Source organism: Chiloscyllium plagiosum, chromosome 33 (genome assembly GCF_004010195.1).
Source record: "Chiloscyllium plagiosum isolate BGI_BamShark_2017 chromosome 33, ASM401019v2, whole genome shotgun sequence".
NCBI classification, from domain to species: Eukaryota; Metazoa; Chordata; class Chondrichthyes; order Orectolobiformes; family Hemiscylliidae; genus Chiloscyllium; species Chiloscyllium plagiosum.
In genome coordinates, this window is record NC_057742.1 from 25678345 (window position 1) to 25693714 (window position 15370).

Here is a 15370-nt window from a genome sequence, read left to right on the forward strand (position 1 = left end):
AACACCCATGGGATTTCCAATATCAGAGTTCTTAGCAGAGACAGTAATGCAGAGACTCGAACAAATAGCTCTGCTAACCATCCAACCTAAACTTTGGGTCCACTACGTGGATGACACCTTTGTCTTCACTGAATGAAAGAAATTAGAGGAAACATTCAAGACCATCAATAATACCCTTACTGGCATAAAATTCATTGAAAGAGGAGGAAAATAACAACAAACTGCCATTCCTAGATGTCACATTAGAGCAAACAGCCAATGGGGAACTTCATACCAGTGTCTAAAGGAAAACAACACATACAGACCAAATATTGAACTACAGAAGCAATCACCCAAACATCCACAAACATAGCTGCATCAGAGCATTCTTCCAACGAGCCGCTACACAGAGCAAAGGAAAATCACCTATAAGTGTATTCAAAAAGAACAGATACCCAATGAACACTGTCCGCAGATTTCTCAGCAACAAACCCAAACAAGCAGACAAAATGCGTCCAGAAAACCTAGTCACTCTCCCCTACATGAAAGACATCTCGGAAATCACTGCCAGACTACTCAGACTCCTTAGCACCACAAACCCACCAACACACTAAAACAGCAGCTAATGAACTTGAAAGACAACAAGCAAAACCAATGTCCTTTACAAAATACTGTGCAAGGACTGTAACAAACACGACATTAGACAAACAGGCAGAAAACTAGCCCCCGATACATGAACATCAATTAGCCACAAAATGACATGACTCTCTCTCTCACTAGTATCCCAACATACGGATGAGGAAGGATACCACTTTGACTGGGACAACACATCCATCCTAGGACAAGCCAAACAGAGACACACGAGAATTCCTAGAAGCATGGCATTCCACCCAGAACAATATCAACAAACGCACATTGACTTTGACCCGATTTACCACCCCCTGAGAGAAAGAACCGGAAATGATATCACCATAGGCAATGACATCACCACAGGAAACAGCATCACCAAACCCAAAGAAACACAAGCATAAATAGAAAGCAAGAATCATCAGCAGTGCTTTGGAGGCTCACTGAAGATGTTACCTAGTATGGTGACAAAACGTCTGAAAACGAACCTTCCAGCTCAGTGAGCAAGCCTACATCCAGAACCTCAACATGAGCTACAAATCTTCTCAAAACTCGGTAATGAATACGTCTATTATCCAAATGGAGAGAGGTTGCAGAACTCTGATGTAGAGTGAGATCTGAGTGTCCTAGTGCATGATGGTTAGTATTCAGGTACAAGAACTAATCATGACAGCTAATAGGATGTTATGGTTTATGTGAAGAGAATTGAATGCAAGAATCATGAGATTATGCCTCATGTACAGGACGTTAGTGAGACCGCATCTTGAGTACTGTGTAGATTACTGGTCACCGTGTTTAGGGAAAGATATTAATGGGTTGGAAGCAGCTTACAGAAAGCTGACTAGACTGATCCCTGGAATAAGGAAAAGCTAGGCAGGCTCGGCCTGTCAGAGGGAACTTAATTTGAAACAAATAAGATCTTGAGGAAACCTGACCAAGTAGATGTTGAAGGGATGTTAGCACTTGTGGTAGAATCTAAAATTAGTGGTCATTGTTTTAAATGGGTGTCCCCTTATTTTTAACTATAAGGAAACATTTTTCTTCCTGAGAGTCTGTGGAATTCACTTAAAAAGGCAGTAGATGCAAAATCTTTACATATTTTAAAAGCAGAGGTACCATTTATCCCCTTAATGGTAATAAATCTTTGGGTTATAGAAGAATGCAAAATGGAAATTCAAGTCAGATTGGCCATGATCTTATTGAATAGCACAGCAGGTTTGAAGGCAGGCTGACTAACCTGACCTTGCTGCACCTTATTCATGTACCAAGAAGCTTGAACATACCTGAAATGTTTTACTTATTTTAATTGTGATATACACTTTTTTTTTAATGTTTTGAAATTAATTAAATTTGCTATTAACTCTTGACTGGAAAGCCTTCTGATTGGAAAATCTAACCATATTTTCTGATTAATTTCAAAAGTACTCTGATCGGGTATTGCAAAAGATTTATTTTCCATTGAACTCTGTTTTACTTTGTTAGTTGGATTTTTATTTTCAGTGTAGCTGAGTCAGCATCAATAATCAGTTTTGTTTTAATTAAAATCCTCAAATGATGTTGAAATATCATTGGTCCAAGTGCTAAATCATTCTGAATTAGTAAGTTTTTTTTAAGGTTGGTAAAGTTAATTTTTACATAATCGTCTTGCAATTTAAATTATTTGAGATAAACTAAGGTAATTATTTTAAAATCAGAATCAAATTCTTAAATTTTGTGTCAATGTCCATCAGTTATGTTCTCCAATGATGTATAGCTAATTGTTTTTTAAATCCATTGTGGACAGGATTTACTATCAGCTGCGCTGGATGTTGAAAAGACAACTACCAGTTCGTCTGGAGCAAATCCATGTGTTAGGTTAAGACCCATTGCTTCAATTCTCAGGACACCTACTAACTCATCTTATGAACCTAAGAGCTTGCCACATGGCACCTTGGGTCAGAGGTATTGCCAGTTGGAGTATGGTTGTACTTCAAAATATATGACCAATGATTATCCTACAAAAAGTGCAATGGCAGCATCAATAGATTCTTCTGAATCAAACAACTGGAATAACAAACAAAAACCAACCCCTGACTTAAAGCAGAACACCACTGAAGTTGGCTCAGTTGAAGAAATTGATGATTTATTTTGGTCTGACTGTGAGGAGTTGGAGGAGGATGGCAATGTGCCAAATACAACATTGAGGAAGACCAATAGTCCAATGTTTTTAGAGAAGACAGTTGTAACCCCTAGAATTATTCCTTCTTCAAAATGTCAAAGAAATGATCTTGCTGTGCTACCAGCGAAATTGCCACAACACGAGAGAACAGACACTGGCAAGAGTGAAAGTTCTAAAGTGACTGTTTCTTGCAAAAATAGTCAAGCAATGATTCCGAAAAATTATTCTGAGACTGCACGCAAAACTTCAAAGTTTCATCCATCATTTGAATTTAACCAGTGTCCAACTGCTGTGAGCAACTCCAATTCTGGTGGCATCAGAAAGCAAGGAGACAAAAATTCCTCTGAGATAATTGAAAGTCACGGTCATTCTGCTACGCTGTCGAATGTTGTGCCAAGAACTGAATTTTGTAGTTCTATTCCATCTGACAATATTAGATCAGCAAAAGAATTAACACCGGTGCCACAAAATCATTTAGGAACAATCATACGAGGGAGTGCTATTGGCTCATGTAAACTTGTGTCTTCAAACCTGCAGACTCCATCTCCACCACAGCAAGTAAGTTCTACTGGTACTAAAAACTGTCTAAATCCAATGTTATTGAGACCAAGGCTACCTCTACAGAACTCTTCAATCCCTAAACATTCCAATGGAGACGTCAAAAGAGCAACTATATCCACTAGTGATCCTCGAACATTAATATGTGGTTTTGAAAGCCCATCAGCTGCTATTGGAGCTCAATATTCACCAGCCACAAATTCAGGTTGTGTGGGAACCCCTGTTACCAATCACTTGATTCAGTTGGTATCGGCAGCTAATCGAACACCAGAAGCTGTGAGGTTAGACAGGCCCCGACCGAAGCGACGCTTTCCTGGACCTGCTGGAATTCTTCCTCAACAGGTATGATGGGAGATGCTGCGTTAAGAATGAACCAGTTATTTTGATTTATGTCTAGTTAGTCCCCAAATCAAAATTGTTGTGCAGTACTGTAATTGTGAATAATGCCAGGAAGTAGAAGAAGAAAGCAATGAAATGTCCTTTGGTTTTTCCTTTCCAATAGTTACTTGAGGGACAATTGGGGTGCAATCATTGTTAATTTGTAGTAATCCACAGGCCTGAGTGAGAGTTTTGGAGCCATTACCTCAAATGGCAGAATTTTTTTCAATTAAATAAATCTGAAATAAAAAGTTACTGTTGATAATGAAGGACATTTACGAGACTGTAATTAAAAATCCAACTGATTCACAAATGTCTTTCAAGGAAGGAAATCTTTTGCCCTTATCTGGTCTAGCCTATGACACCAGACCCACAAAATACAAAGATGCCTGAGAAAAGTAACATTCTAACCCTGTGCAGATCCTGTTCCATTGATAGGGCAGGTGTTAGGGAATGACCTTAAGAGTCCTCAACATTGTTCTGATTCTGGGTCCCATGGATTCTATCTCATAAGATCCAAAATGGACAAAGAAACTGCTGGTTGTCATCCCCTTCAAATGATAAATCAGTGCTTTTTGGAACACCCTATCCCAAAGAGGTCAGTTAGTTTAGTTGGCTTGCAATGCAGAGTGTGATGCCACAGTGTAGGTTTGATTCTGCATCGATTTGAGGTTAGCATGAAGGACTCTCTCTCCCTATCAACTTCTCCCATTGCCTGAAGGGTGATGACCCTTGAGTTAAACCAAATCTCTCTGTCTCGCTCTCTGTCTGTCTCGCTCTCTGTCTGTCTCGCTCTCTGTCTGTCTCGCTCTCTGTCTGTCTCGCCCTCGCTCTCTGTCTGCCTCGCTCTCTGTCTGCCTCGCTCTCTGTCTGCCTCGCTCTCTGTCTGCCTCGCTCTCTGTCTGCCTCGCTCTCTGTCTGCCTCGCTCTCTGTCTGCCTCGCTCTCTGTCTGCCTCGCTCTCTGTCTGCCTCGCTCTCTGTCTGCCTCGCTCTCTGTCTGCCTCGCTCTCTGTCTGCCTCGCTCTCTGTCTGCCTCGCTCTCTGTCTGCCTCGCTCTCTGTCTGCCTCGCTCTCTGTCTGCCTCGCTCTCTGTCTGCCTCGCTCTCTGTCTGCCTCGCTCTCTGTCTGCCTCGCTCTCTGTCTGCCTCGCTCTCTGTCTGCCTCGCTCTCTGTCTGCCTCGCTCTCTGTCTGCCTCGCTCTCTGTCTGCCTCGCTCTCTGTCTGCCTCGCTCTCTGTCTGCCTCGCTCTCTGTCTGCCTCGCTCTCTGTCTGCCTCGCTCTCTGTCTGCCTCGCTCTCTGTCTGCCTCGCTCTCTGTCTGCCTCGCTCTCTGTCTGCCTCGCTCTCTGTCTGCCTCGCTCTCTGTCTGCCTCGCTCTCTGTCTGCCTCGCTCTCTGTCTGCCTCGCTCTCTGTCTGCCTCGCTCTCTGTCTGCCTCGCTCTCTGTCTGCCTCGCTCTCTGTCTGCCTCGCTCTCTGTCTGCCTCCTTAACCCACCCCCCACCCCTCCAAAAGCTAATACTACCTCATGAGAGCCAGCAGCTGATATCCTGGGAGGACAATGGTGACTTTACCTTTACTTTTATTTACTAGAGGGCTCAGGAGGTCCAGTCATTGAATATGATCAAGGCAGACTGGTAGATTTCAAGATACTAAAGTCACCTGGGGAGATGGGGATAGTGTGAGAAAATGGCATTGAAGTAGAAAATCATCCATGATGTAGTTGAATGGCTAAGCAGGCTTGAGGGCCTTGGAAGAAGTAAGGGCACAGAGCATCCTCTGGATGGAGGGCTTAAGTCAAACAAAAAACTGAATATAATATTTGCTAGCCTTGTTCTGAGGTAGTTAGTGAGCACTAAATGGATAGCTGGAGAACATATTCTCAATCGTCCAAAGAATAGTGGGAGCATTATGCAAGGCTTATTTTTTTTTTAACACAACGGGTATTCTGTCTGAAATTGTTGGAAGCCGAAACAGGTTTTAAAGTTTGGAGGATAAATAGTTAATAACAAATTGAAAAGGCAGGGGAATGAGAAGGTGTCAGTATGTGAGGGGGCCAGTGTCCCTCGCAATATAATTGCTTGTCTTTCTTCACTTCCATAAGCTTCTATCAATAATCTTTGCATTTTCCTTTTCCTGACATTGGTAAATTATACACAAATTTTTCATAAAATAAGATCATTACTGTACCTAATGTACTTTGCTTTAATTTGACCTCTGCTTTGCTTTGCCTATCCAGGTCGAAGATTATTTGTAGAGATTCAAGATGGAAATCATTTGTCTTTTCATTGAACTTCATTAATTATTTCAGAAGTGTCATTCATCTGACAAGTTTACTTTTGTGGTGATGCATTACTAATTATATGTAAATTTTCCCTATTCAGTTCTGCTGTGTGAAACAACTTCAGAAATAAATTTGTAATTAGGTGTATTTAGTGTTAGTACCAATATACTTTAGGATTATTTTCAGTATTAAATCACCCGTCGGCATTGCATTGGTCGTCCTGTATCTCAAAGCTCCTAAGTTTGATAGGGCAACCTTTTGAACATTTGGGTATTGTATAATTTACCTTAATATGAAACTTTCTCAGTCATTCATTATTCAGTTAAACACACAAAAAGTAAGTGAAATGACTACTTGTATTTCCATGTTCTGCTCCTCCCCATTTGGTACTTAACTAGAAAATTAAAAATCACCGTAAGCTGATTGCTGCTTGTAAAACTAATGGGTGTACTTTGCTATCCAGTATTGCTTGACATCATTGTCAGCTGTCCCCCAATTTGAAGGTGATATCTGTTCAGGGTTGCAGGTTTCTGATTGTCTTCACTGGACTGAATAGCCGATGTGTAGATCTATGGACATTTGGGTCAGGATACCCTATGAAATAGTGGGATTCAGGATTTTTTTCCTTTTCTGCAGCTGCTCTGTCTGCTTCAAAGAGAGCTTCAGGGTGTTGTAGCATTTTCTCTCTACTCCTCTGGAATACTTGCCATGGGTACTGTTCAGCCACTGAGACTGTGCCAGTGCACTGTGGTTGATTTTCCAATCTTGCCAAAATGTTTGTGGAAATGCCTTCAAGAAAGATGATGATATTTGTTCAGACGTCCTCTCATTACACTGAGGATTCAGCAGCAGCATTGCTGGTATAATTTATATAATGCAGTTGAGTTGCTGAGGCATAGTCCAGGTCTTGGTGCTAAATAATAGTGAGGTAACAACAGCTGCTTTGTACAGTGGGACATTTATTGATTGGGAGATTTCTTGTTAAATGCTTGACGTCTTAATTTGCAAATGGATGAACTGACGGAGCTCATATGATTGATTTATTTCATTGAGGATGGACGTTTGAAAGAGGGTGTGTTTTTCAAAGTCTATGGAGGGAGGAATATTTGACTGACCAAGCGTAAGGTGATATGAGCTTAATACGGGCACTTGAATTTCCTTAAATTATTTTAGTTATATGATAACTAAAATAATACTGATATTCCATGGCCATGTTTGTGATAAACTTGATATTAAAATATTATTAACTAACTATAACATATGAGAGAGGAAATCACCTGTGATTGTTAGCACTGCTGCCTCACAGCGCCAGAGACCCGGGTTCAATTCCTGCCTCAGGCGACTGTCTGAGTGGAGTTTGCACATTCTCCCCGTGTCTGCGTGGGATTCCTCCAGGTGCTCCGGTTTCCCCCCTCAGTCCAAAAATGTGCAGGTTAAGTGAAATGGCCATACTAAATTGCCCCTAGTGTTAGGTGAAGGGGTTAAATGTAGGGGAATGGTCTTGGTGGGTTGCACTTCGGCGGGTTGGCATGGACTTGTTGGGCCGAAGGGCCTGTTTCCACACTGTGTAATTTAATCTAATTGGATAATGCACAATCCGTATGGGTGGAGGTAAGAAGTTGCAAGGGGAAGATTACACTAGTTAGAGTAATCCATATACTGTTCTTTAGGACTATCAGGACTAGTAGGGGTTTGTTTGAAACAAAAGGTAGTGCAATAATCTAGTTGACTTTAATCTTTGTGGAGATTGGATACATTTAAATTAGTAAAGGTATCCACAAATGTTCACTGTGTATTTGGACAGATTCCTAGGTCAATGTGTTGCAAATCCAACCATAGCTCAGGCTGTTTTCAATCTGGTATTGTGTAATGAGGCCAGGGGAATTTAGAAGTCAGTTTGAGGGTCAAACATCTATACTACTAATCTTACAAAGAAATGAAGGCACTGTTGGCTGGAGTGGTCTGGAAAAGGAGTATAGTATAAAAGCTGGTTTAGGATCAATGAAAGACCTGGTGAGAAAGAAGGATTCTAGAAAGGGCAAAAACATGGCTAACCAAGTAAGTTAAGGATTATATCAAATTTAAAGGAAAGAAAGCATAAAATGTGGCAAAGTTTAGTGGTAAACCAGAGGATTGGGAGAGTTTCTTTTAAGCTAATGAAAGATGACCAAAAGACACTAAAAATAGATAATAAACTGTGGCGCTAAACTAGCAAGTAATATAAAAACAGACAATGTACACTTAATGGTAAGGTCCTAGGGAGTGTTGCTGAGCAAAGAGACCTTAGAGTGCAGGTTCATAGTTCCTTGAAAGTAGAGTTGCAGGTAGATAGGGTGGCGAAGAAGGAGTTTTGTATGCTTTCCTGTATCGGTCAGAGCATTGAGTATAGGAGTTGGGAGGTCATGTTGCAGCTGTACAGGACATTGGTTAGACCACTGTTGGAATATTGCTTGCAATTCTGGTCTCCTTCCTATCGGAAGGATGTTGTGAAAGTTTAAAGGGTTCAGAAAAGAGTTCAGAAAAGATTAAGAAGGATGTTGCCAGGATTGGAGGATTTGAGCTATAGGGAGAGGCTGAACAGGCTGGGGCTGTTTTCCCTGGAGTGTCGGAGGCTGAGGGGTGACCTGATAGGCGTTTAATAAATCATGGATAACATAAATAGACAAGGTATTTTCCCTGAGGTGGGGAGTCCAAAACTAGAAGGCATAGCTTTAAGGTGAGAGGAGATAGATTTAAAAGGGACCTAAGGGGCAATCTTTTCACACAGAGGGTGATGAGTGTATTGAATGAGCTGCCAGAGGAAGTGAGAGAGGCTGGTACAATTACAACATTTGAAAGACATTTGCATGGGTATATGAATGGGAAAGGTTTAAAGGGATATAGACCAAGTGCTGGCAAATGGGACCTAGATTAGGTTAGGATATCTGGTCGGCATGGACAAGTTGGACTGAAGGGTCTATTTCCGTGCTGTATATCTCTATGACTCTAAGAGCTTCTTTTATATATATAAAAACAAAGGGAGCAGCCCAAGTGAACACAGGTCTTTTAGAGCACAAGGCTTTGAAAATAATGGTGAACAAAGAAATGGCAGAGAAGATAAATAAATATTTTGCGTCAGTCTTCACAGTAAATTCACCAATAGCATTCTAAATTACTATATAATGGAGAGTGGTAGGAAATAAGTACACTAATTATCACCAGAGAAATAGTTCTCATGAAACTAATGGGTTTTCTAAAGGCTCTTAAGTCTTCTGGATATGATGGACTGCATCCTGGGTTTTTAAGTTATTAATGAGTGTCAGGTCAATCATGATTCTATTGAATGGAGGGGCAGGCTCAAGGGCCAAATGGTCTATTCCTATTTCTATTTTTTGTGGTCTTATTATTAACAGGCTTATTATGGTAAATGTGGAGAGGTTATTGTCCCATGCAGATTTGGACTAGAGTTGGAGAAAATTCTTCTAAAAGTAGTGTATCAGTTAAGTTCTTTACCACAGAAGACTATTGAGGTTGGGATGGTAAGTGTATGCAAGGCTGAAATAGGCAAAGTTTTAACTAGTCAGGGAATCGAGGATTATGGGGATAAAGCAGGAAAGTGGAGGTGAGGATTATTAGCTAAATTGTAGAGGAGACCTGATGGACTGACAAGCCTACTTCTGCTTCCATGCCTTAAAGTCCAGCTTTTCATTTCCTTTGTGTTCATAGTAATTGTATATTTTATTGGGCGGCACGGTGGCACAGTGGATAGCACTGCTGCCTTACAGCGCCAGAGACCCAGGTTCAATTCCCGCCTCAGGCTACTCTGTGTGGAGTTTGCACATTCTCCCCCTGTTTGCGTGGGTTTCCTCTGGGTGCTCCAGTCTCCTCCCACAATCCAAAAATGTGCAGATTAGGTGAATTGGCCATGCTAAATTGCCCATAGTGTTAGGTGTAGGAGTAAATGTAGGGGAATGGGTCTGGGTGGGTTGCACTTCGGCAGGTCAGTGTGGACTTGTTGGGCCGAAGGGCCTGTTTCCACACTGTAAGTAATCTAATCTAATCTAGTAAATAAAATAATTAACAATGTTGAACATTATTAACAATGTAGTTCCAAGGCTTGTAGCTAGATATTTGAATATGTATCCTTAAAATATCCAAGAATAATGAGGAACCATACCAATACATTAGACATGTATTCTGTAACAATAAAAGGACTTTAATTCCAAATGTAATTTTTAGTTTATGCAGCATGGACTAGTGTAATTGAAACTGATGCTGAATTTGTAACTAACTCTTTAAAACATGTTGTCTGGTAATTGACTGCTCACCATGCTTGTCTTCCAGCAACTTGGGAAAAACCTAGATGATGTCTTAATTTCAGATCCACAGACGCCAACTCATGGTGCAGTGCCAAAGCTAAGGCCTCAGGTAAGCCTGCAGACAGATTTGCACAGTTTCCAGAAATATTATAATGTAGCTTGTTGCCTGGCATATTTTCATGTACATTCTGTGAAAGATGAGATGAAAGCATATTGCATATCCCTAAGGTGTCCCTCAGAGGGTGGTGGTAAACCACTGTCTTGAAGTGCTGCAGTCCATGTGTTGAAGCTACACCCACAGTGCTGTTATGAAGGGAGTTGCAGGATTTTGACCCAGTGACAGTAAAGGAACAGTAATTGCTATTTGAATTCATGATAGTATCTGAGCTTCAAGTAGAATTTGTAGATGGTAGCATTACCATGCTGCATGTGTGTTTCTAAGGAGCAAAAGTTGCATTTCTGGAAGGTGCTGTCAAAAGAGGCTTAGTCTGTTACTGCAGTACATTTTCAATATGGTACACACTATTACCACAATGCATTAGTGATGGAGGGAGTAAATCGAGGTGCAAATCGTGAGGAGTATTGGTGATGCACCCCTTCAGGCAAGTGGGAGTATTCCATCACACTCCTGACTTGAGCCTTGTAGATCATGGACAGGCTTTGGGGAGTTGGGATCTGAGTTGCTTGTTGTAGAATTCGTAGCCTCTGACCTGTTCTTGGATCCACTATACATGTATGACTAGTTCAGTTCTGTTTTTGGTCAATAGTAGGATGTTGTTAGTCGGGGTTGGAAATCAATGATTTTGCAATGCAATTAAATGTCATGCGGTGATGATTAGCTTCTGTCTTAGTGGAGATGTTCATTTCCTGGCACTTGTCAATATGTGCACACATGTTGTTATTTGTCACTTGTCATCCCAAACCTGAATATTGTCCAAGTCTTGCTGCATTTGGACATTGGCTGCTTCAGTATCTGAGGGCGTTCCATCTCTCCAAGCTATGTTCCCAATGTCACAAGAATCTAAAGATCTCCGTCCGGCACAATCTTTACAGTCCCATATTCACTTGTTTTGACTTCCCATTTTTATATTGATTTGTACCAAGAGTAATCTCCACATTATTACTTTGAATGCTCTGCTTGCCAATTTCAGACCTCTTCTGTCTCACTCTGTATGTGTCTCACTCCTCAAAGATGAACCAATTGTAGAGCTATGGACTTGGCTTTGGCTGCACTTCTCAGTTTAGCCATTACTTTCATTGTTATGTTGAACTCAGCAGTAGTTGGAAAGCAAGACAGCATTGCCTTTCAGTAGCATGTTCCTTGAATGGTCCAAGCACCTATCAGTCTACAGATGAAGTGACTTTTTGTTTCTGGAAGCTGCTAATATGCACTAACCTCAGAGGTCAGTGCAGCGGTAGGAAATAGATGTTATGTATCTCTGAGGACTCCTGCATTATGTGCCTGGTTTTCTTTTTCCTAACTACTGATATGTCACCCATTCCTCTTGTAAAGACTATGCTTTTTTTTGTTTCTTTTTTTTTCAGTCATAGACTGAAGTGAGAAAAGAACTGTTTTCAAAACCAGGGATTGTAAGGAATGCTGTATTATTTGAAGTAAAGTAACTTGATACTCATTATGAGCACTGATTGCACAGCTGTGGGTTGCAGCAGTGGTTGTCGATGCTCTGAACCCAAATGTTGTGTACAAATGGAGCTTTGGCAACAATCAATGGATTGGTCATGAGCCCGCAAACCAATGAAAATTGAACTGCCTGCCAACAACTTTGTGACTGGTTCTCGAATTGCTGAGCACCTTTTGGGGCTGTAAACAACATTATTTTTTGGACCACCGTCAATTTAGGAGCTCTCTTTCTGTTCACTAGAGTAAATCACTTTAAGCCTGAAGAAAACTAATTAGTAGTTATTTCAGTGATTGCTGTAAGCTGTAGTTTTTAATTCATAAGAGATTTTCTAAGTTTGTCAGCCACTTAGGCTCTTGCAAACCAGTGGGAACATCCTGAGAAGGATGATTGGGAGGGGAGCATTCTGACGAAAATCATCTCCGCAACCCTTGTGCAAAGAAACCACTGAATACTTTACCTCCTTTTATCTCTCTGTCCACAACCCTTTTTTGTGTGTAAAAGCGAGTTAATAAGGAGACTACAGTTTTAATTAAGAGTTATGTGACCATGGTTTATGACAAATGGCTAATTACTTGTTATAGATAGTAATTTTCTTGTTGTTAAACTGAAAGACCAGAAGCCTGGTCTTTGCTTTCTGGCATCCTGGATATAAAAGACAGGTAAATTGGGGAATTCTGTGTTCCTTTTTAAATTTTCAGCTTTTGTGATGACTTAGAGTCATAGAGAGGTACAGCATGGAAACAGACCCTTTGGTCCAACATACCCATGCCGAACAGATATCCTAAAATAATCTAGTCTCATTTGCCAGCATTTGGCCCATATCCCTCTAAACTCTTCCTATTCTTAGACCCATCCAGATGTCTTTTAAAAGTTGTAATTATGCCAGCCTCCACCACTTCCTCTGGTAGCTCATTCCATGCACGCACCACCCTTTGTGTGAAAAAGTTGCCTCACAAGTCCCTTTTTAAATTTTTCCCCTCTCACCCTAAACCCATGCTCTGTAGTTCTGGACTCCCCTAACTTCAGGAAAAGAACTTGTCTATTTACCTGATCCATGCCCCTCAGATTTTATAAATCTCTATAAGGTCACCCCTTAGCTTCTGAAGCTCCAGGGAAAACAGCCAAAGCCTATTCAACCTCTCCCTATAGCTCAAACCCTCCAACCATGGCAACATCTTTGTAAATCTTTTCTGAACCCTTTTAAAGTTTTACCACATCCTTGAGAGACTTAATTTCCAGCATGCTGCCTGAGTGAATCTTGACACCACCACCCCACCCCGCAAACGTTTAACGTGTAGGTAGCCGCAGCCATAAATGTGTTATCCACAAAACTGTCAACCTCCAAGATGCACCTCAGTTCTTCCAGAGGCTGCCTGAGTTCCATAAGATAGAGCTCGAGAGGTTGCAACTGACTATAGTCACAGGGCATGCAATGCATTGCAGACATGTACACTCCTGATCAGAGCTGCCTTCTAGTCTATTAGATAATAAATATTGCTGCCCTTTCTTAAAATCAGAGACTTGCCATCTGTTGAAATTACTTAATTATAGGAAGCTATCTCAATGTTTTACTTAACCCTTAATTTCAAAGTCTTGCTCTTTAGACTGACTGCTTATCTTTGGAGTGAGGGAAAAGAAAGCTACAATTCTCACCAGCCAATTAACTTCCAACTTTACCTTATTTTGTTGTTTTCAAAGTTGTGTGCCCACATCAATTCCAGTTTCTGACTCTCCTCTGCTCAGTCAAAACAATAACCATGCAACTGAAGACCGGCTTTATCAGTGTCTTTTCACCCCACTGCACCCTTGTACAGCAGTATGCCACCTCAGTGAAATGGTGAAGATGGTAGATCCTTCATTTTGAAATCTTCTGCTTGCAGGCTGCAGTGGTAATTACTAGCCAAGCATCTGGTAACTGACTTAACACTGCAATCAGCTCATCAATCAGGATTTAGAAAAAACATTTGCAATACTTTAGGCATGTTCATTAGGTGGCTGCACATTGTCTTTGCAATGAGCAAAAGTCCAACTTGGTGTCGGCAAAGATTGCAGCCAACAGCAAAAATGGTTAGGTTTGTTCCATCAATGAAACAATAAATGGAAAATACTTAAGGCTCTAGACAGGATACAGAGTCAGAGGTGATACCAAGTTGTATCTTGGTTTAAGTGGTAGCAAACTCGAATAAAAGATTAACAAAAATGGATGATTAATTGTGAATATTGACTTCCATAATTCTTGAAATTGTTTCCCAGAAAAAGTGACTATTTTACTGCAAGTCATTCTTAATATTTTGTTTTTTTTTCATGAAAAGCCATATTCTATTGATAGTTGGATGAGAAACTGCATTCTTTATTGATTTATTTTCATTCATCCTCCTTTCTCTTAACTGCATTTTTCCCTTAAGGGGAATATATATTCTACAAGTTGTGTGTGAATTTTTGCTGTAATATTAAAGATTGATGAGCCAGCAAAGGACTACAAAGAAAGCGCAGAGCAGGATTGCCAGAAGTCCAAATGGGAACTGGAAAACTATTTGGATTTTTCAGTACTGTGGATTGATGAATGTGAAAAATGCTTCTCAATATTTATCTACATTGTTTCACTGTGAATAATTTTTCAGTCTCACATTAAGGAGGTCCCTGGTTCTCAACAATCTGTTGAAGATGACTTTGGTAGAGGACCGTGGGCAACCATGAAAGCAGAGTTAAGATTGGATGAGGAAGATGCTGACTGTTTCCTTCGAAGTTACAGCATTGTCATGGTTCTACGAAAAGTATGACTTACAAAAATACCTATAGTCGTGATATCATGTCTAGCCTTTTGGTTTACAGTTTATTATCTATAATATTCACATGGGTGCAATGCAATTACATAGTGACTCTGCTAAACAAAAATCTTGAAAGAAACCCTAATTATACAGACAAATTCAGATCCCAATGTGGCAGTTTATGAATTTGAATTCTTTCTTTGTGGTTTGTTCACGAGGTGTTCCGAGCAAGGCCCACATTTATTACTGATTTCTAATTGTTTACAAAAGGTGGTGAAGAGTTGCTGCCTCAAACGATTCCAGTCCATATCTGGAACTTTGTTAGGGAACTATAGGAATTTGACACCATGACAGTGATGGAATGGCAATATAGTTCCAAATCAAGGTAGTGTGGGGCCTGTGGAGGAACTTGCACATGGTCATGTTTTCATGCATCTATTGCCCTTGTTCTAAGTAATGGAAGCTGTGGGTTTGAAAGATACTGTTGGAGAAGGCTTAGTGAGTTGCTGCAGTGTATCATATGTATCAGTGTACACACTGCTGCACTGCATTGGTAACAAAGGGAATTAACATTTAATGTGGTAGATGGGATGCTAGTCAAGCAGGCAGTTTTGTTGTCTGATAGTCAGTTTTTTCCACTTTGAAACTATGAGGTTGAAGAAGTGCACTGTACCTTTTA

The 15370-nt window shown here is 40.6% G+C and overlaps 1 protein-coding gene across 3 annotated transcripts in view; it reads left to right on the forward strand.

The window, feature by feature from the left end:
• The window catches only part of hrob (homologous recombination factor with OB-fold), a 59899-nt gene that overhangs the window by 21488 nt on the left and 23041 nt on the right, over positions 1-15370 (forward strand). For all 3 annotated transcript variants that reach the window (XM_043675167.1, XM_043675166.1, XM_043675164.1), the window contains exons 3-5: positions 2390-3664; positions 10306-10389; positions 14545-14697. In XM_043675167.1, coding sequence (XP_043531102.1) covers positions 2390-3664; positions 10306-10389; positions 14545-14697 — 1512 coding nt within the window. The remainder of the gene's footprint in view (positions 1-2389; positions 3665-10305; positions 10390-14544; positions 14698-15370) is intronic.